Source organism: Paroedura picta, chromosome 3 (genome assembly GCF_049243985.1).
Source record: "Paroedura picta isolate Pp20150507F chromosome 3, Ppicta_v3.0, whole genome shotgun sequence".
NCBI lineage: Eukaryota > Metazoa > Chordata > Lepidosauria > Squamata > Gekkonidae > Paroedura > Paroedura picta.
Genome location: NC_135371.1, coordinates 15575611 through 15598293, shown reverse-complemented (window position 1 = coordinate 15598293; position 22683 = coordinate 15575611). Strand labels below are relative to the sequence as shown.

General features: G+C 47.2%; 1 protein-coding gene across 1 annotated transcript in view; it reads right to left on the bottom strand.

The window, feature by feature from the left end:
• TTLL3 (tubulin tyrosine ligase like 3) overlaps positions 1 to 22683 on the bottom strand; it is a 36190-nt gene that overhangs the window by 10477 nt on the left and 3030 nt on the right. Inside the window, exons 3-14 of the mRNA XM_077331335.1 lie at positions 19714 to 19825; positions 19525 to 19620; positions 18052 to 18222; positions 16057 to 16119; positions 12114 to 12239; positions 9355 to 9421; positions 8220 to 8333; positions 7128 to 7240; positions 6198 to 6369; positions 1530 to 1591; positions 779 to 907; positions 468 to 582 (exon numbers count right to left, since the gene is read on the bottom strand). Coding sequence (XP_077187450.1) covers positions 468 to 582; positions 779 to 907; positions 1530 to 1591; positions 6198 to 6369; positions 7128 to 7240; positions 8220 to 8333; positions 9355 to 9421; positions 12114 to 12239; positions 16057 to 16119; positions 18052 to 18222; positions 19525 to 19620; positions 19714 to 19825 — 1340 coding nt within the window. The remainder of the gene's footprint in view (positions 1 to 467; positions 583 to 778; positions 908 to 1529; positions 1592 to 6197; positions 6370 to 7127; positions 7241 to 8219; positions 8334 to 9354; positions 9422 to 12113; positions 12240 to 16056; positions 16120 to 18051; positions 18223 to 19524; positions 19621 to 19713; positions 19826 to 22683) is intronic.

Here is a 22683-nt window from a genome sequence, read left to right as displayed (position 1 = left end):
GCTGCCTAAGGAGGTGGTGAGCTCCCCCTCATTGGTGGTCTTCAAGCAGCAGCTGGACAGATACTTATCCTGGATTCTTTAGGCTGATCCTGCATTGTGCAGGGAGTAAGACTAGATGGCCTGTCTGGCCCCTTCCAACTCTGTGGTTGAATTCTTTTGGGGAGGGGGAACAACTACATGTCTGGAATTTCAGTTGCAAAGCTTGGGTTTGCTGAAGTTTCAGATTTCTGCTGTAGATGCCAGAAGTCTTTCCCTACCCCACGTACCCACAGGAGGCAGGTTCTGTCAGGTGGCTGGAAGCATCTTAAATTTGCAGTCATGTCAAAGCTTCAAGCAGGCGTTGATCTGATCGGTCCCTTGGATGGGAGACCACTAAAAACCCCATGTACATGAGAAGCGCCATCTTCAAATATCATTTATTTATGTTTTTAAGTAGCATACTTTGGACAGCGCTTTGGGCTTCTTACCAATGAAGGCATGCTTTTCATCCGCAGCTCCCAATCGATAACAACGTGGGAAAAAGGTATCAGCATCAGCCTGGTCAAACCATGGCAGGTTTCGTAGATTGAGGCATAGTCCTACCTGAGAAAGAGGGGACACCTTTGTAGGAGTTCAGCTTCTTGATCCCACTCCTGTCCCATCCTCCACACACAAACTCAGACCTTGTAGGCTTCAGCCTCATTAGCACAATAACAGCACGTATGCACGTATGCACGTATGCACGTGGGCACACACAAAGTTATTGATACAGTCCAGGTGTGAAAGGAACTCTGCCCACCTTGGTGGTGAAGGTGCCGGCCTTGGCGTAGTGGTTCATCATCTGTTCCTTGCGCAGAAGGCGGCAGTCGATGACATCACGGCGGTTAGTCCAGATGAAGTAGGGGATCTGGTTGCGAACCAGCCTTGACTGTCACCGGAAGAGGAAAACTTAACTAGTGGGTGAGCCCTGAGCAACAGCACCATGGATTGCACAAGTGGCAGAGTTAGGTGGAAACACGGGGCTTTTTACCCAGTCTCAGTTCGAATGCATGCCTCCCATCTACACTTAATTTGATTTCCATTGCAGATTTTTGATTTTTTTAAATTAACTCCCTTCTCTGTGCTGCACAACAAAGCAGTCTTCCCTGATTGGCGTCAGTTCAAAGACTTCCTGGTTCCCGGTGGCGAGGCTTGTCTTAAAGTGACTGCGTTCCAGAAGCCCACACGTCTGCCTGCTGCTCCTTAACCAGTACACCACGCTGGCTCTCAAGGAAGAGAAGTAAGATAATACTGGGCATGGGGAGAATGATGGTGGAGCACTGAAGGTAGAGATGTCAAGTCTGGGCAGGAAAACCCCTGAAGATCTGAAATTGGAGCCTGAGAGGGCAGGGTTTGGGGAGGGACCACTGGAAGGTACAATGCCACCCTCCAATGAGCCATTTTCTCCAGGGATCCCTATACTTTGGAGATACGCTATAATTCCTGAGGATCTCCAGACCCCACCTGCTGCCTGACAACCCTAACTGAAGGGGGTCTCGCACCAAGATTACCATGAGGCTATAGGTGCCATCTGCATCATCATCCTGTTCATCTTCTTCTTCCTCTTCTTCATCTTTGGGGGGGAAGGTCAGAAAGACAGCATGAAAAATATGAATGACCAAGGTAAACCCACCTTGTGACAGGTGGCTTCTTGTATACATTTGAACCCCATCCCCAATTAAATGACGATGGTGCATTCATGTGAGGATGGGAACTTATCTGACTATTGCTGTATATTTGTTTATTGTTTAAAAGTTCTCAGCTGCCACTTCCCGTGGGAAGAACCCCATCAAATCTGAGAGAACTAGAAAACTACAGTGATTTCTGGACACATTGAAAAAAAAATAGCTGAAACAATTCAGCAAGCAGGCAAACCAACCTAATGGATTCGAACAAGCCAGGCAGCTGTCTGAACAAAAAGCATATATATGTCCTAAAACAGCCAGGAAGAACAAAACAGTGTGCCATAAAAACAAAATCAAACAATTCTGCAAACATACCGAATGAATTCAAACCAGTCAAGAAGGATATGCATTTCTAAAGCAAGCAGTCAGGAAGAACAAAACATGGTGCCAGACATGAAGCTTTACCCAATTCAAACGTCTGGGGAAATACAAATGTCTTTATACCATTTCTTAATGAAAACCAGGCAGCACTCTAAGAGTAATCAGATTTCTAATTCCCAAGTTAGACATTCCCCCCGCCAGGCAGATCAAAAAAAGCTTACAAGGGAGGGACAGCTAACATTAAAGAAGAAAAAAACCCAGGCTTGCAGAAAATAATAAAGGGTTTTCAAAGGTTTGAGGGGAGTACATTTTTAAATGTTTTAAATATGGTTTTAAAGTTGGGGGAGGAGGTGAAACCAGAACACCACAGAACATGTGTGCATTTGGGAACCTAGCACTCCAGTAAAAATATTTTACTTCTTTATTTTATTGCATTTTTATACCACCCTCCCTTGCAACTCGGGGAGGTTCACAGAGGACATGAGACCCAATATGATAGAATACAAACACCTCAGTAACTGCATCAACATTAACAACAACACCCCCGGTTCCAGGGCTCCGTATTAGACTGGGTCCAGAGCTGCTGGATGATCGACCCCCTGGATTTCTATCACCAATTGTTATGATTGTAAGCCATACTGGCTACAATGGCTCTGAGATGTTGGGGAGGATTTTTATAGTGTATATATTTTTACTGCCATGTTATCTGCTATGTACTATGGGGAATTGTTGTAAATTGCACTCTATGAGTTTTCAGAATTTTGGATTGTGTCTTTATGATACTTTTTTATTGTGAACCGCTGCGAGCCAGCTTGCTGGGAGCGGCAGTATAAAAATCCAATAAATAATAACAACTGTGAACATTTCAACCATAACCCTGCAGAGAGGTCAGGCCGGAATTGCCCCACGATGTAACCAGTGGGCGTATCTGATTGGGGGGGGGGTTCTGTAGGCCCCAGCCAAATGCTTGGCGGAAGAGCTCTGTTTTGCAGCCCCTCTGAAATATGTCACCCAACTTTGGCTGGCTGCTGTTGGGGAGAAAAACAAAATTGGTTGTGCGATTCGGCAGCTGAAGTGGCCATTCGCGAACGGCCGCTTCAACTGCCGAATCGCACAACCCTATGACAGCTTGCTGCCGAATCGCACGAGCCTCTTGTGGTGCAGAGTGGTAAGGCAGCAGAAATGCTGTTTGAAGCTGTCTGCCCACGAGGCTGGGAGTTCAATCCCAGCAGCCGGCTCAAGGTTGACTCAGCCTTCCATCCTTCCGAGGTCGGTAAAATGAGTACCCAGCTTGCTGCTGGGGGGTAAACGGTAATGACTGGGGAAGGCACTGGCAAACCACCCCGTATTGAGTCTGCCATGAAAACGCTGGAGGGCGTCACCCCAAGGGTCAGACATGACCCAGTGCTTGCACAGGGGATACCTTTACCTTTATGACAGGTAAGCTATGTTTATCCACTAAAGGTCACTGAAGGCCGGATACTGAGTAAGACACAAGTCTCCTCTGCAGCTGCTCTTACTATACAGAAATTTGGCCCCAAGCGGTGATGTTTTTGAAAGGTTCTTTCTGACCAAATCCCCCTCGAACGCTTAGGCCCTGAAAATCCTGTTGGGTCTTTAAGAAGCTACAGGACTCGATCCTTGCTTTTGCTGACTTGCCTATCAATAACAAAATATCATTGGACTTAAAAGGTGATCCACAACAAATACAACACAGAAGGGCTAAGCAGCAGTTTTGAAGATGAGAATACCGTCCTGTTTTCCTCTGAGAACGTTCTGGTTTCAAGCCTAGGCAGGCTTGAACCTAGGCACCAAACCTAGGCAGAGCATGCATATAACACCCATTCTGCAGTCACTCCCATGGCTGTCCATCAGTTTTTACCATGTTCATTTCAAAGCCATGCATGATCCTGGACCCTCGTTACCTTCTGCACCACCCCTCCTCCCATATTCCGCTGTGACGGTTCCCCTCATCTGTTCAGGGCCTTCTGCAGATGCCAGCAAAGAGCAATGGGCTTTCTCTGTTTGGCTCCCAGCTTGTGAGGGAGTCAGGAGCGCTCCCACACACCTGTCATTTTACAAGCTCTGTAAAATGGAGTTATGCTGAAGGGCTTTCTACAGGGCTAAGCTATGGCAGAAAGGTTAAGGAAGGCACTTTATACCGAAAAAGGGACTTGCAGACTACACCACAGTGCATATGATATATTATCCATTTCCTGCATGTATTACTCTCTTGACACTGTATTGTTTTCTACTGGTATAATACCATTTTTGGCACTGCACCTGCATTCTGTTATCATGTCTAGTATTCTATATCTATTCAGATTCCTGGTCCCATAGTTTATTAGATGTCTCATTCTATTGATTGCATCAATACATGGTGTAATCTGCTTTGTGTCACACTGGGAAAGGTACACTATAAATCTACTATATAAATATATTAAATAAATAAAGGGCAGGACTGACCAGTGCAAATGGACATGGAAAGAAACAATCATGCAAAAATTCCTTTTAAGACTTCATAGGAGACAGAGAGGGAGAGAGAGAGAGAGAGAGAGAGGGAGAGATTAAGTTGTCCTGGTATCATTGATATTATGCAGTATTTGTAAACACAGTTTATGCCTATCATCGTAAGTAGCTATGAGATGTGATGGACACGATACATCATGGAACAAGGCAGCTATTAGATAACTCTTTTGCCTCTCTATCATCCAGCACTGAAAGAAAAGCCAACACGACCTCCTTTATCAAGTCTTTCATGTCTGGAATATATTTTTTAAATCTGCAAACACCCCACTTTCCATTTTTAACACATGTGTTTGCGCATAAACTGGAGAAGAATTGGTTTTTATATCCTGTTTTTCACTACCCGAAGGAGTCCCAAAGCAGCTTACAATCGCCTTCCCTTCTTCTCCTCACAACAGACAACCTCTGATGGAGGTGGGGCTGAGAAAGCTCTGACAGAACTGCTCTGTGAGAACAGCACCAGCAGAGCTGTGGCAAGCCCAAGGTCAGCCAGCTGTCTAAATGTGAAGGGAGTCAAACCCGGCTCTCCAGATTAGAAGATGCCGCTCTTCACCACTACACCAAGCTATTGTTAAGTGGTTTCCCATTGCCTTCCTCAGCAGAATTAAGGACTGTCTTCCTTCCAAGTATTGACCCTGCTTAGTTCTGAGATCTGTTGCACGAGCTCACAGCCTTGACTCTCCATGATACAGGAGCGTTTGCCTAATTATACTCAAATATTAACAAGGACGGACTCACTGCCACTGACGAAAGATTGAAAACGGAAAACAAATCTAGAGACCGTTCTGGCAGAGTCGAAGCCTGAATAAATAACATAAGAGACTCTTTATCTTTTCAAGCTTTATTAAGCCACTGGATAGATTCTGTTTCTCTCTAGTTCTGAGATCTGACAAGATCTCTTCTCTCCCATTTGGATATCTTTAAACAGCCCCGTGGCGCAGAGCGCCACGGACTGAATAAAGCAGTAAGGGCACTGTGGGAGGAGTTAGGGCGGGCCCTGTCCGGGATAAAAACTCGGAGGGGCCAACCGCAAAGCGGCTCCTGATTGGCCCCTCCGAGTGTCCATCCCGCCCCAAGCAGCCAAAAGCGCGGCTCCCATTGGCTGCTTCACCCGCCCAGACAGCCATAGGTGAGGGGTTGGTTGTGCTGCTTTCTCCCGGCCGGCGAGGCTGCTCCGCCAGCCGGGAGAAGGCTCGAGAGAGCCTCGGGGGCGGGTGGGCCTGCTCCGAGGCCATTTAGCGCCCATTTCATTCCTGAGTGAAATGGGCTTTAGATCTAGTAACTGCAATATTTGCTTAAGTCTCTAACTGGATTAAGCATGCTCAGAAATGCTGATGTTGCACATCCTCCATTACGATGCCAGAATTCTCCATTACAGAATACCAGCCACATTATTCATCTCACTAGAGGAGAATTGGTATGTAGAGTTCTCTACCATTATCAGTGGTGCTATATCAGCACTTACGGTTCTGGAAACATTCAAGCATTAAAGTACTTCATCGTGATTGAAAATAAGAACTGTGGTACATCAGATTTCTCTGTACTAATGTCAATAAGCCTCAGGGAAGGCCTCAGGGAAGGCCTCAGGGAAGGCCATGTACAGGCCCAAGAAAATAGGACAACGGCTAGCATTCTTGTGGAACATACCATCCTCTGGTGCATCGCTATCGTCCCCATCTTCCTGCTCCCCGTCAGGCATGCGCACTCGCTTATTAGCAGGTTTAGGCAACTTGGGAAATTTTCTTTCCACCCAGCCCCTGCCACGCAGTCGTTTCCGGATCACAGGGTAAGGGCCATGGACCATGAAGATCTTCCTTTGCTGGAGAGAAACGGGGAAGATTAACCATGTTGCATTGCAGGAAAGCGAACAGACGAAGTGAAACTGCATCTTGCTATTGTAATCAATCACAAGTGGAACACGAGCCAGCAGGGTGATGCCACTGCAAACAGGGCAAATGTCATTTTAGGCAGTATTAATAAAAGCAGAATATCTAAGTCATAAGAAGTAATGCGAGTTGACTTCATGTGGAATTCCCTTCAAGAAAGACATAGACAAATTGGAACAGGTCCAGAGGAAGGAAGTGAAGATGGCTGAGGCTACGGTTGAAAAATAAGCCCTATGAAGAAAGGCTGAAGTAATTTTGTGTGTTTAGCCTGGTGGAATGGAAAAAACACAAACTGTCCAAATACCTGGATGGCTGTCACAGAGAAGGCGGCAAAGTCCTGCTCTCTGTTGCTCCAGAAGACCCTGCTAAATGTCATTGGCTTAAGTTACATGGGGGTAGATTTGGGTAAATGTTAGGAGAAACCTCATAATGTTAACTGCGGTCTGACAACAGAATTGGGAGAGGCTCTCCCTTCAAGCAGAGACTGGACAGCCTTCTGTTAGATATGCCTTAGTTGGAATTTCCTGCTCTGACCAGGGGCCTAGACTAGATGGCCTACAAGACTCTCTTCAGCTCTTAGGATTGTGGTCATCCACGGCACTTCCCCTGAAAGAAACTGAACTGGTATTGTGAGGCAGGGAGTCAGACAGGATAAGGCATAAAGGCTGGCTGAGCCTGTGGGGTCCCTCACCTTGATGGCCCTCTCCACAAATTGTCTGGCTTGTTTAAGGCGTTCTGGGTTGAAGGAAAGTCTGAAGTTGATGCTCTGCTGCGAACGTCCATATATCAGAGAGTCTCCATACGCTGGAAAAAAAGGACACGACTGGCTAAGCCTCCATGCTGTGTGCCCTCTCTAGTATTTACCTCACAAAATATTTACCTCATGAGGCATTCACCTCATGAAATGTCCTTTGTCTGAGACATTGTGGAGCCCAGGTCCAGTCGCACACACCTCTTTTTCCAGCTAGAAAGCCAGAACAGCAACAGTCAGGGGTACCACATCTCAGGTAGAATTGCAGTGGAGTACTAAGGGTGAGATTTGGGGATGGGTGTGTGTGGAGACTGAGAGAGACGCCACTCCCAGGATAAAGTAGGGCATATTATTCTGGTGCCATGGGGATGTGGAGCACTTTCCCAACGTAACCACTTACCGTCCAGTAAGGGAACCGAATTTGTTTGTTTGTTTTGGAGATTTCTAACATACCCAAAATTAGTCTTGGGACAGGGTACATCAGTAAAATACAAAACACAATAGTCATAGCAGTCTAGATAAAATTCTAAAAATTACACTAAAGCCAATTTCATTTGCTCTTGCTATCCCACTTTGTTCTAGACATGAACATGCCTGACCTTCCCTGATTTTCAGATCCTGGACTAAAGTTCAGGCAGATCCAGTTTCAAATCCCTGCAGCCATGACCCTCCCTGGTAGAGCTGCCAGCCTGCGGGTGGTAGCTGGAGATCTCCTAGGATTCAACATTTCCAGATCACACAGATCAGTTTACTTGAAGAAAATGACATGGCCATTCCTGACCTTCCCTGATTCTTTGGCGTACAGTCAGTCTTCCCTCTATATTGATATTTACATCTGACAGCATTCGATCCAAGTTGGAATCACGGGCTGCTTTTGTCTTGAGGGAGTTCTTCCAAATCTCCGCAAAGCTCCATAAAGCTCAAGATTCAGATGGGCCATGTGTTCAGTGGCACATTCATTTCCAAATGCTTGAACTTGCATGCATCACCCCATTGTGCAACAACACTGGCAATAACATCCCAGCAACTCACCTTCCCGCCTCCGTCTGCTAGTGCTGGGCACACTGGATGGCTGGCAGCGAATGGGGAGCAGACATTTGCGTTCCACCCTGGGGCCTGCGTCTCCCTCAGACTTCAACCTGCCAACTGGGGCCAGAGTTAGGGACAGATTATTTAAAAGCTCAATGTTCAAAGGATGCCAAAATCCGTATCAGTGGAGGGCAGCGCTACTGGAAGACATACGAAAAAGACACAATCTGAGCAGGCCTGACCACCGATGAGATCTAACATGCTGTTGTGGTTGAGATTCTTGACGAAAGACCGGGCAGACCCAGTTTCAAATCTCTGTAGCCATGGCACTCCCTGGTAGAATTGCCAACCTCCATGTGGCAGCTGGAGATCTCCTAGGATTCAGCATTTCCAGGTCACAGAGATCAGTTTACTTGAAGATAATGACCACTTCTGACACCATGGCATTATACCCCATTGAAGTCCTTCCCTTCCCTGAGCCCCATCCTCCTCAGGCTCCGCCCACAATTCTCCAGGTATTTACCAACCAGGAGCTGGCAACCTACTCCCTGGGTGATCTTCAGCCAGTCACTCTCTCGGTCCAACATAACTCAGAGGGCTGTTGTAAGGATACAATGGAGGGGGGAGAATGATGTAAGCTGCCCCAAACTCCTTGGAGGAAGGGTGGGGGGAAATGTATTAAAGATTAAAGAAATACGATTAAAAATTGAACAACAGAACGACTCCTATGACGAGATTCAGGGCAGTCCTATATGTAGGAACCAGTGCTATAGGAGGGGGAATAGGAGGGAGGCTAAGTAGGAGCTACTGCCATGAAGAACAAAGCCAGTGAGGCTTTTGCTCTGGCTATTTCCTTGACTCAGAGAAGCTTTTTTCGTAACCTTTTCCTTCTCATAAGCAAGGCAAGGGACCCATGAAATGGGGAGAAGGGACAAATATTGTTGTGCACCCTTTCTGAAAGATTATCTCCAATGGTTTTTAAAAACAGGTACATCTTAGACCACATTCAAGCTATTTGGGGGGGGACACGAGGTTGGATGTTAGTATAGGATAAAGGAAATACACTAAAGCAAGCCAACAGTGTGCAGAAATCGTGCTGTTATCCTGGGACACACATGTCTTGGAGATGCTGCTTTACCTCCTCTTCCAGGCTGCTTGAGCCCTCCAGTATGACTGTCCTCTCCTGCTTTACACTTTGAGCACACCTGCAAGAGACCGAAAGAGACTCAATTAATGCAGCCCCACAGACTCCCTGGTGTCACTCTTCTGGTCAATCAAAGAAGAGCAGATGCAGCTAAACATTCACAATTTCAAAACACTAAGAAATCTTGAGTTAGTTCCTAAAGAAATCTGCTAACAGAAGAGGGAGGTGATTTTCAACAATTCCATCCTTCCACTGTAGACCTTCACCTCCTTCCTCAAGCTATTTTCCGAGAGTCCTCTGCCAGAGAGGTATTTGGGAGGAAGGAGGTGAGGAAAATCCACTGATGGAAATTCCTTCTGTCAGTAGAAACAACCTTTGGGATCTGAGGTCCTAGCTCCTATAACCCTTCTAGGTCTTGCTGTTTTTTTAAGATCAAACCCTTTTCAGCAAGGGAAATGTGGGCATCATTCACATGTATTGCACTTGGATATTGTGCTACAGCAATTGTTTGAAACTGGACTGTTCTTGTTGACACAGGAAAAAGCCAGTTGCAAATGACTGGTTTGGCACAGTAGTGCTAGATCCAGCTGCTCCAGGGCCATTCACCTGCATATTCTTGGTGCCAGCTCCAATGCCAGTACAGCAACTCCCCAGGAACAGGTACGTCAGTCATGGCGCACTGCACAGCCACCTGGAAGGGAGAAGGTGATATGTCACTGGCAACCCATCAGCTGATCCCCACTCTTCTTATTGGCATCCCATGGAGGAGCCCAGGGCAGACCAGAACTGGGGACAGACATCCACAGCATGTGATATGCAGTGTCTGCTCATTCTCTGCAATAAAGAAATTAGCAAGCGCTACCAAACTGAAAATCAAAAATGCTGTTAGAGTGCAGGAGAAAGCTACATTCAAGGCCACCGACATATTCCTGCCCTGAGCATGAAGAGCTTTGTTTGTTTACTTAGGTATTGTGATATGATTTACATAACAGAGCTCACCTATATTTACTGCCATCAGGAAAAGCTTTTTAGCACTATCCAGGCAGTGGCACTAATGTTTGAGTATGCCCAAGCACTGATGCCCTTTTGGTGTACTATTTTTAAAAAACACTGTTATTAATCAGGAGCTCAGCAGCAAATTAGACACAAAGCAAAATTTATTCCAGCATAAACTTTTTGTCAGCATAAGGTTTTGCATTTGCCAAATGCATTAATTCAGTTGACAGAATTTGATTATTTTTTATCAGTTCATCAACAGATTGGCGTGGTCCAAACCAATTCTTAGTGGATTACTGGCGGGATCTGATTTTCATCTGTTGCTTACAATGCAAATGCCATATATTTTTATCATGGGAAACTGTACCTTCCATCCTCTCTTTGTCATCTCCCCCTCCCCCCCCAATTGTATGCAGCTTTGGGTATAAACGTACCTCATAACTGAACAGGCACTTCATGCACCTGACAAAGTGAGCTGTGACTCACAAAGACTGGAATGAATGTTGTTAACCATTAAAAGTGCTACTGGACTCCCGTTTAATTTGGCTGTAAGGACACACAGCTAGCCCTCTGGAGAAACTAGCAGGCTTTCTCTTCAGAAATGCTCTCTCTTCAGTTCCAGAGAGGTAGTCCGGTTTGCATCTTTTTCAGAGCAGAATAAATAAATGGTTTTGTTGAATGTGAGATGGATCCAATGCTGGGCTCCAGCCCATAAAATCTTGTGCTGCAATAAAAGTGCCAGGGGATTTTGCTGATTCCAAGTAGTTTGACCCCAATTGCAGGGCTCTGCGTTTCTGAAAGAAACATGGCATTCATATATAGCTACAAATAATTGCACCCCTTTCATCTGTTACACATCCCTCATCCCAGTCTGCAAACCAGTGTGATCTGCTTTCACAGCTCTCCCCCCCCTTCTCCACACCTCATCCCAAAAATATACCCATCCCATTACAAAATAAATACAATTCCACACATCATCCCACCCACGTCATCCAAAAAAAGGGATGCCAGCCTCCAAGTGGGACCTGGGGCGATCCTCTGGGATTACAGCTCAGACTGCAGAGGTCTGCTCCTCTGGAAACAATTATGGATTCCTTGGAAGGTAGACTTTATGGAACTGTACCATACTGAGGTCAATAAAATCAGAGTCCAGTGGCACCTTTAAGACGACAAAGATGTATTCAAGGGTGAGCTTTTGAGTGCAAGCACTCTTCCTCAGGCACTTGCACTCGAAAGCTCACGCCTTGAATAAACCTTTGTCGGGCTTAAAGGTGCTACTGGGCTCTGATTTGATTGTGCTACTTCAGACCAACACGGCGACCCATTTGAATCCATACTTAGGTCCTGATTCTCCTCAGACTCTATCCCTAAATCTCCCAGCCTTTCCCAGTCTGGATCTCACAACCCTACTCTCCCATGCCCCACCAGTCCTGAGGAAGAACCTGAAAACCCTATATCCCAACGGGACGTGCTTCGAACCGCAGGACTCAACCCTGGAAGGTAGGACGCCATCGAAGAGAAGGCTCCTGTGCATATGCAAAGAGCATTTCTCGCCTCAAGGGGGGAAGCAGCCACCCCCCAATTTAGAACTAGGCGCCACTACTTCTTGCATGAGGGCATCGGCAATGCAAATAAGGGTTGCCTTTACAGACTCTGCCGCCCGCCCGCCCGTATCCCCCTCGGCTGGCTGGTTTCCCCCTCCCCGCCCAGTCCCTTCCCGCGAGACTGCAAGCCCCCTCCCCAAGCCCCCTGGATACCCGAGGGGCGAAAGGCGGCCGGCGCGCCAGCCCCCGCCCGCGCGGCCCCAGCTCCTCCCCGCAGCTCCCAGGCGGCTGTTTGATGTCTCTATGGAAACGAAGCATGCCGGGCCCGGGGAGCTGGGCCTGGGCAAGGGCAAAGGGGGCTGCAGCACCGCCGGGCAGAACGCATGCGCTCCGAGGAGGGGCAGCCAAAGTATTTTTGGCAGGACCAAGGGGCTGGTTGCCTTCTTGGTCCCCAACGCTGACCTCAGAGGGGGCATTCTAAGGCACGTTTTCCCACCCACCTCCTTCCTCCACGATTGCCCACCCTGGGTGGGGAAATAGCTAGAGGTTTTAGGAGTGGACCTCAGCAGGGGCCGGCGCAAGAGACCACCCTACGATCTCTGTCATCTGGAGATCCGTTGAAATAGTGCGAGAGAGCGCCAAGCCTCACCTAAAGGTAAAGGTAAAGGTATCCCCTGTGCAAGCACCGAGTCATGTCTGACCCTTGGGGTGACGCCCTCCAGCGTTTTCTTGGCAGACTCAATATGGGGTGGTTTGCCAGTGCCTTCCCCAGTCATTACCGTTTACCCCCCAGCAAGCTGGGTACTCATTTTACCGACCTCGGAATGATGGAAGGCTGAGTCGACCTTGAGCCGGCTGCTGGGATCGAACTCCCAGCCTCATGGGCAGAGCTTTCAGACTGCATGTCTGCTGCCTCCCCACCCTGCACCACAAGAGGCTCTAAGCCTCACCTAGAGGTTGGCAAACCGATTTCTTTTATGTTTTTACCTGTGATAGAAACCACCGTGAGCAGGAGTGGCTTAAAGGTTTGAGGGGCCCTAACGGAGTGCAATTGTGGCAGGACCAGCCAAATTGGGGGGGGGGGGATAAGAAGGGCCCTCCTCAGCGGAAAGGGAGTGTGATTCTGGGTTTCCTTAAAAGAGGGAAATGGGGGAGGAGAGAGGCTATGGCCCTGATCCATGGGGAGAAGGCACCACGCGGGGCACTTGCTACATGGATAAACCATGAGTTCTGCATGGGGAAATGCTGCTACTAAATGTTTTCAATAAAGAAGGGTAAAAGGCCGTAAAAGAGAAAGACAGAGGTTTGTGAGGCTGAGTGGAAGAAAAACACATTGAACCACACATCAGCTGGAGGACACAAAACATACAAAGAGGAGGACATACCAGTCATGTACCTTAGATGTGGCTCATGCAGTCTTTCGGGAACCTCTGATGAGTCATTCACATTTGCTTCCCCCAGTGACTGAAGGGTAGGCACGGGGACGTGGGTACAATCCTATCCCTTCACAATTCGAATGTGCAAGCGTGGAAAGCCTTATTAGGATAGTGGGAGCTTAGAAGCAAACCAGATCCTCAAAGTGGGGCCTACTTGGATGAATAACATTACAGAATAACTGCATGGAACCTACAGAGAAGGTCCAGGATGTTTCACCTGTGACATCAGAGGGTGTCAGAACCATCCCACATTCCAGGCTTGTGTTCCGTGAGCTCGGAGGCTGTATTTCCACGTGATCGCCCATCTACATCAACCCATATCTGAGACTCAAGCCATGTTGGTCTGAAGTAGGACAACAAAAATTGAGTCCAAAGGCACCTTTAAGACTAACAAAGATTTATTCAAGACAGGACCTTTTGTGTGTGGGCACACTTCCTCAGACAAAACGGAACCTATCCGCACTATTCCTTAGGGCAGTAACTCGTTTTATCACCCCCCTCAACCTCTTCCCCTCCTTCTCTGGACAGATACTGCTGTAGTTTTCCATTGTGTAAAGAAGGAAGAGTAGGACTAAGTACAGCATGAATGATCATGGCCTTGGACCTTTAGATGGGAAATACATCAAGCGATCAGGGTCTGATATGAACAGTACCAACTACACTGAGCCAGATTAAGAGGTGGGAGCTTATGTTTAGCATTACCAACATTACAACTGCAGAAATCCAGAAGCAGCAGCAAGCGTCTTCCCCAAACGACAGGACAAATATAGTAACCATCTACCTGTATCTAGCCCAGTGGCCTCAACCTGTGGTCAGGACCCTCAGGGGGATCACAAGCCCCTTCAGAGCTTCCTTTTGTTGTTGCTTTTTCAGGTCGGCCCAAGGTAACAGTGCTCACACAGCAACGGCAAGGGTGCCACATCAGGTGCCTTGACACACATGCTCAAAGGACAGCAGGACCACGATGGAAGGGTGGTGTGTGGCTTGCTCCCTTGGTCTCACAGTTCTGGCCTTGATCGTTGCGAGGTCACAGAAGCCTCACCTCTTTCTTGCATTTCACCATCAGCTTGCAGCTCGGTGAGTCTCATGTTCAAAGGGCTCCCAGCTCTGAAAAGGCTGAAGACTACTAGACCGTGTAAGAAGCTTCTATTTCAGAGAATGGAACCGGTAATGTATTCCCCCCCCCCCCCCGGTTTGGCTTGGATCCAGTGGTAATTTCTGCTAATGGAAGCAACTCCTATCAGCAGAAGGTAACTTTTCCCCCCTTCCCTTCCACTGCCACAACCTGATGTGTCTCCCTCCTAGGGAAGCCTCCTGGAACAGCATGAGGAGGAATAGAGTGTCCGTGTGGCACATGCCGTCAAATTGCTTCCGAGTTCTGGTGGCCCTATGATTAATGAGCTCCAAAATGTCCTATCAGATGCAGACTTGCTCAGCCTTGCAAACTGAAAGCTGTGGCTTCCTTTAAGACAACCCGTCTCATGTTGGGCCTTCCTCTTTTCCTACTGCCTTCAATGTACACCAAGAAACCCACACATGTCTCATCTGCTAGAAAACAGCTCTCGAACCAGTTTATGGGCTCCTGCTCAGTAGTCTCTTACAACGGACACTCAGCTTGAGACGCTAGCCAGCATCCATGTTCGGCTTAACAAAGGGCATTGCTTTACACTACAGATTAACATGGGCTATAGGCTCCCACGGTGGGGCAGAGTTATATACTACTTCCTTTGCTACAGAAGTCTGGTGAGGAACCACAGATCAAATCATTGCCCTTTTGCTTTGAGGCTTGGAACATTTCATGTACAACCCCATTCAGTTTGGTGTGAGAGCCAATTTGGTGTAGTGGTTAGCAGTGCGGACTTCTAATCTGGCATGCCAGGTTCTGTACTCCCCCACATGCATCCAGCTGGGTGACCTTGGGCTCGCCACGGCACTGATAAAGCTGTTCTGACCGAGCAGTGATATCAGGGCTCTCTCAGCCTCACCCACCTCACAGGGTGTCTGTTGTGGGGAGAGGAAAGGGAAGGCGACTGTAAACCGCTTTGAGCCTCCTTCGGGTAGGGAAAAGCAGCATATAAGAACCAACTCTTCTTCTTCGAGAAACAAGCAGTTGATACAATTTGGGCATTTAAAATAACTTAGCGGCACATTTATTCAAACCATTACTGTGGTTTATCAAACCTTCGATACACTATCTACTGTTCTACTGTCGCAATGAGTGAAGGAGGAGGGGGCAGGGAGCAGATTCACTGTACCTTTACATGGGACATTAGAAAAAAAGACAAGCAAGCCTGATCTCGCCCCCGTGGAATGCTTATAAGTACACAGAGGCCTGTTCTCTGTAAAGCAATGACAAACACTGAAGATGTTCTTCTATAAGCATGCACTCTTCTGTATCAACAGGAATAAGCTGCACGAAATCAGAGCCTTAGCCACTGCACATTAAGTACTTAATGTTACTCGCTTTTGTTCAAGATAAATGCCGCCTGCCTTCTGGCTAAGGAATGAAAGGAGAGAGCCGTCAGCGGTCAAGGCTACCTCGGAAATAATTACTCTTCGGAAACACAGCACCAAATGAGAGCAGCATGCAAGCACCCTTAATTTCAAGAGGCAAGGGGGGGAAAGGCTTTAATAGGGAGTAAGAAAATTACAGCAAATGCCATAGCGCAAAAAAAAAAAAAAGGAAAAAAAAGAGGAGAACAAAAAGAACCAAGAGTTACAGATTCCAGCTCCGTCTCGTGCTGCAGATGCGTGGCTTGGACCTCTTCTCCCATCACAGCTTTCTGTGGCACAGGTAGGAAAGGGAATGAAAAGGTAGGGGCAGGAGGCAGCACTGTGCTCAGAGTGTTCTGGTCCCCGTGGGAGCAGGGGCAAGCAGGAAACTGAGCATGCTCTCTCCCTAGAAACTGGAGTGACTTGGCACAGGGAAGCCTGCTGTCTCCAGCAGCCAGCCAGCCAACCTGCAAAATACTTCCATGCACCTCTGGAGAGGTGGAGCTAAGCAGTCACCCCCACTGCAGGGGATTGTGCCAAGACCGATTGGCACAGCAACCGTTCCAAAAGTAAGATGCTGCAGGCTTCAATTTTCTAGTTCCTTATGTTCGAGAAAGGCAGGTTTTGGGAGGCGGTTGCTGCACGGGCAGCGACGAGCTGGAATTCCTGCAGCGACTCAGGCCTGGGGGCCGCCAGAGCAACCCGATCCCCCTTCTCCTGCTTTCCCTTACAAGAACTTGGCCACTAGGAGACTCAAACAGACAAATTACAGCGAGTGATCGTTTTTTAAAAAAAGATATCAAGTTAACACAGCTGTTGTTGTTTTTAAACAAGCACAGTTTTTGTTCCAAAAAACATTAAAAAGCACCCTCCCTCCCCTGGGCACGCTGGCGAGTACGGTAGACATTTAGCTGGGACAGCCCCCGCAGGCCTGGTTGCTTCTTATCTCACTCCCGAGCTGCGGCCCGCTCTGCAGTCCCGGCAAGGCAGCTGTGCAGAGAGAATGAGAAAGCGAAGCCGTGGATTCCAGCCCCTTGGTCTAGAACTGGGGGGGGAAAGAGAAAAGAAAAACCCTTGATTAAACCAAGAAGTGCACTAATGCAAAATGTATTTTCACCTCCCAGAGGCCCATACAAGCACCCCACCCTCTGATGGCAAAGCAATTGCAATTTATACAGTCCTCGTGCCATCTCCCCGCCTCAACATATGCAAAACAGCGCTTGTGCATTCGTCGCTATAGGCAGGACCCATTAAGACATCAGCTAAGGCCTTCCTTAGCAAAAGTTAGATCCTTTTAACCCCAATAAAGACTTAAAAGGGTGGAACTCTGTTTAAGATGGCATCATTAGACTGTGTTGGATGGAATTCTTCAAGACTCCAACTCTTAAAAATGTGCATTTGATTCCCACCAGAAGCTTTGCCAGAACGAATCCAAGAGCATGTATTCAGAGAAGCTTGTTACTACGATTCCTTTCCCCCCAATTCTTTTCATCACTGCAAGCCCTACTCTGTTCTGTAGTAAGGTGAACCAGGGACAGAGCTTTCTAAGTGGTGGTTCCCCCAGCTGTCAGAACATCCTCCCCAATCCAGGCTGCCTGGTGACTATTTTACCCAAAGAGTAACAGTCCTCTTACTCATCCTTTCAACTAGCTGACGCCTTTCTAGGTACCACTCTCTATGGCCTGCCTTCTGTTTGCGAGTAAATTTTATACTACTGATTGTTGTCCCTGCTGCAAGCTTTAGTGTCGGGATTTTTAAAAATTCTTTTAGATTAGCTGCATTATTTACTGTTTTAACATGGCTGCTTGCCACTTCCAGCCAGGTTTTTAGACATGCAGGATAGAAATATTCTAAGTAAAATAATACTGACCTTACATGGTAAGGAAGATGCACAACACTGATTTCTGGCTATACCCAATATATTGGGCCATAAAGGCAGGGTTCATAGGGCTCCTACAGCCAAAAGATAAATAGGTACCTCTAAGACCTTTAATGGCTCCCAAATACTTAGAAGCTGGATGAACCACCTGATTGCAATGGACAAAGGTCTCTTTTTTTAACCTGCAAATAACTTTGGCCACAACAGGCCCTGGTACTAAATGGCCCTTCTTCTACATAAGATGCTGGCAGCCTGATGACCCGTCTGCTGAGTTCCTGCGAGCCACCAGTGAATTCCAGCACAACATCTGGGCATCACTGTGGTAACATTTCAATCCACTTACGTTCTTGAGGAATTCCTCAGCCACGATGCGAGCCCTGGCGTTGACGGACAGCTTCATCTCGCTGATTTCCTTGTCAATTTCCTCCATGAAGTGAATGACAAAGTCCACCAGCTTGTGCTTGTACATCTGTTCTGTATGGAAGTTGGTGATCAGGAAGCTGATGTCATAGCCCTGAAAAGAAGGAGAGCAGCACAAGATCAATAGATGGTCTATTGCAGGGGCAGTCAAACTGCGGCCCTCCAGCGTTTGCTGGCAGGGGCTCATGGGAATTGTAGTCCATGGACATCTGGAGGGCTGCAGTGTGACTACCCCTGGTCTATTGAGACAGACCCATTGTTCCTTCTGTCTTATCATCTACCCAAATAAGCCAAAAGAGAAGCCCTAAAAGGGTTTAACGGCAATCCAGAATAACAGCTCTATCTCCAGAAGTAATAATATCTCAAGATAGCTGCAGCTGAGTTGGGGGTTTCTGGCACAATGACATCTGGAAGAGAGACTGTGCCAATCAGGGCATCAATACATTATTGAATGATATATACGCCTACATTGTGAGCCCCTGAAAAGAATCAAGAAACAGACATGGCCCACTGGGCTAGAGACCAAGCTCTGCTGGTTGTGTGACTCCCCCATCACCTATTAGAGGGCACTGGAAAGGCCACCCCGTATTGAGTCTGCCATGAAAGTGCTGGAGGGCATCACCCCAAGGGTCAGACATGACTCGGTGCTTGCACAGGGGATACCTTTACCTTTACCTTTATCTCCCACTATTCAAAGTGTGAGCTTCCCTGTAACCAAGCTCAGAACCCAAGAGGAGAATGTTCAGAGAGGAATTCTAGTCACCAAGCCTCACCTGTGACCCAGGGGGCCCTATGTTACAATCTGAGACATGGTGAAGGGTCAAGCTAGTCTGATCCTACACTGATCAGGGGGTTGGATTAGATGGTATGTGTGGCCTCTTCCAACTCTATGATTTTAGCAACTGCCATGGTTGGAATCAGAATATAAGAGGAGCTCTGCTGGCCCACCCCAAGGACCCAACTAAGCCCACTATCCTGATCCAAAAGAACCCAATAAGAAACCTGCAGGAAGCCAATGAAAAGGAGGTGGGTAGCACGCCTCCCCTGTACCTGCTCCCTATGACTGCTATCCAGTTGCGTTTTTCCTCTGAATGTGTGAGTCACACAGAGCCAATATGGCTTAAAGCTGTTTGTAGACCTAAACTATGGCTTTCCCTTTGAAAGCCACGTCAACAAGGATCCATCACTATGTCCTGTGAAAGAAAGTCAAAATGGCTAAACAAACATTTGAGGAAGTGATCTGTCGGATTAACATTCATATTCCTCAAATCAGCCAACATGCCATGATAAAAAGGACATACAAACTTGCTTCATCCAGTCTGCAGCAAAGGTCACTTGCGCCCGTAAGCAAACCACCCCCTTGCACAGAGCCAAGGTCCCGGTCAGGCCACCTCACCTCGACAGGTTTCCGACGTAAAATGAAAAAGTTCTCCGCTCTCATCATCATGAAGCGCATGAACTTGTGGCACAGGATCTTCTCGATCTCATCGGCCTGCAGAGCAGAAAAGGAAGCCCCTCAACATCTCCACCAGGATAAGCTGGAGTGTCCATCCCATCCCACCTTTTCCCTTGGGCTCTGCTTTACCTGCTTCACTGCAATGCTGACTCGCACAGAGTTGATGGAGCCTTCAATCAGGACTTTCTCCTTCTCATTTCTGCTGATGATCACTGGCTGCAACAACAGCTCCTTGCTGCTTCTGCAAAGTCATAAAGAGACGGACCTTGATATCAGGGAGACACTGGGCACACTCCAGCACGGAATCATCCAGATGTCTCCCCCCATATGCATGCCATCTCACATGCACGCAGGATAAGCATACACACACCTTTCAGCCTTCAGAAGCATTTTTACAAGCCTAATTTCTATACTCCGTAAATTAGTTTGCTAGTAGTAGAAACCATAAGACCTGCATCTGCACGGGAATCTCCTCACCCATACAAGTTGCTGTATGGCAACTTATTTATGAGTGATTTGTTGTGAGGGATGTAGAAAGAGGAGAGAAGAGGATCTGGTTTGCAGGATGCAGCCCAGGGGCCATAAGTCATCTGTCCCTGTCCCAAAGACACAATAAAGGAGTGATTAAGTTACTTAGAATCATAGAATAATAGAGTTGGATGGGACCTCATGGGCCATCTAGTCCAATCCCCTGCACTATGCAGGACACTTGATCAAGAACATGTAAATGACATACGTTTTTTCATAAATTATTTATTTGTTTGTTTGTTTGTTTATTTATTAGCCAGCCAGCCAGAAAATAGCATGTTAAAAATGTCATCCAGTTCCATGGGCTGGGTTCTGATATCCTAATGTTTGACTCACAACTTCCCTTGGAAAATTTTTAACAACAAATACTCCTTTCTAGATGCCACACAGCCTCACGCCTTCCCTGAACAACCCAACCTGGATATCTTTAAAAACGTATTTGCCCACCGAAACATATCTACACACTTCGGTAAGAATCCTTTCTGTGTCACCATCACCCCCAAAGAAACATTCGATTATGCAAGCATACGATGCAGATCAGCTGTCATTTACTCTCACAGCCTAACCTACCTCACAGGATTGTTGCAAGAATAAAACAGAGGACAGAACAAGCTACTTTGGCTTCCCACTGGGGGAAAAGGCCGGGTATGATTGAAATATCTAAAATAGGACCCCAAGCTCTTTATTCCTGAATGGGCCTCCAAGATATTCAACTGGCAAATAGGTTCCAAGGAGAATATCCAGCCCTTCAGCTGTTGTGGATATTTAAGTGCAATGAATATCCTACTAGGGTTGTGCCTGCAAACCAGGTTTCTCAGCCTGGCAGCAGAAGCCCTGTTCTTTCAGCAGCAGGCTAATCAGCATGGGCTTCCTTTGTACACATGCAGCTGCACCTTTAGCTCACATAGATTGTGTAGGCAGCAGAGAAAGGAAACAATCATGCAACTGATCTCTGTCCCTGTGTTTGCAGACAGGAGGAGCAATCCACTGCATAACTCCATGTGTACCTGGTGTCACCCAGCATCGATATATTTGCCATCAAGTCACAGATAACTTATGGCAACCCTGTCCGGTTTCAAAGAACGAGATGTTCAGAGGGGGTTTGCCATTCCTTTGCCTCTGCATAGCAATCTTGGATTTCCTTGGTGGTCTCCTCTCCAAATACCAACCCAAAAAGGCGCTGGCCCTGGTCAAGGCCAGGCACACCTCCCATGGGCCAAAGACCACCAGCGGATTCAAACTCGCAGAGCGAAGAGCACTGTGGGGGGTGCAAGACAGGTGGTTCCTCACATATGTGGGGCCCAGGCCATGAATGGCCTTGAAGGTTAACACAAAAACCTCGAGCTTGATCCGGAATGCAATCAATGGCCAATGCAGCTGCACTGGCTGGATGTGAGTCCTCCAAGATAACTTTGTGAAGACCCCAGCAGTTGCATTTTGCACCAACTGGGAACTGGGAAGGCCCGCATAGAGCGAGTTAGAGAAGTCTAGCCTGGCCTGGAAGTGATTGTTGCGTGTATCACTGTGGCTAGGTGCTCTGGGGACAGGTAGGGCATTAGTAGCCTGGCTTGGCATAGATGGAAAAGTACCACCTGGGCTATGCTGGTGAGAAACAAGACTCTGAGGGAGTTTTCTGTGAGTCAAAGAATAAGACCATCACCAACCTGCTTTTACTACGATTCCTCATCTTGCTTCCCTGTCCACACACACACCTCCACTTCTTTTAAACATCCCTTGACATTATAATATGAAATGATATTAATTATAATACCAAATTATTATAATCATATTATAATTATAATACCAAATTCTGTCTAATTAGCCTGGCCTTCATATTTGCAGCAGTGCAAAACATACAAATTAAATTATCATCAAACATATTTCCTGAATTCATTTCAGGGGCCTGTATTTTGAGTTCTGTTGCACACCTGCAAAATCATGACCCCCCCCCACCCCACTGAAGAACAGGAATACATTGACTGGAAAAAGCTACTACAATAGAGCGATTTGAAGATTATCCTGCAACCAAACAGCTTTAGAAGATGTAAATATCAGGGAAAGCCTTAAGAAGGAAACAGCTGGTGGTAACTAAAAGGCCCTAAGAGTCCTTTGGAAAACTAATACAGCACACATTGTGAAGGAGACCTGGAAGGTACCATGGGTGCGTACAGTGTGTGAGGGGGGTTTAAGGAACTAAAAACTGGGCCAAGTAATCTGGACTTTGCCACTCAGGCCACCAGACCTCAAGGAGTTGCAGTTACAGGAACAACAACAAAAGCCAAAACATAACGCTTCAGACCCAAGTAACACCTGCCATGGGTCAGTTTCTTGTCAGCTACTCCAGTCCTACATCAATACTAGAATCAAGGGATCAGCAGCTGGCCTGCACAGCTGACAATCATATGTTATGAAGGGCATCCTTTTAAACAGTTTGCTCATGCAGAGGAATAAGCACAATTCCCCCAAATCACCTTTTGAAGGAAGTCAGACTGTGAGAGCAGAGATAACACTACCACAGTTCAGTGTATCAAAATCAACAGTGAAAGAGAATCATATAGGCAGACGCACAAA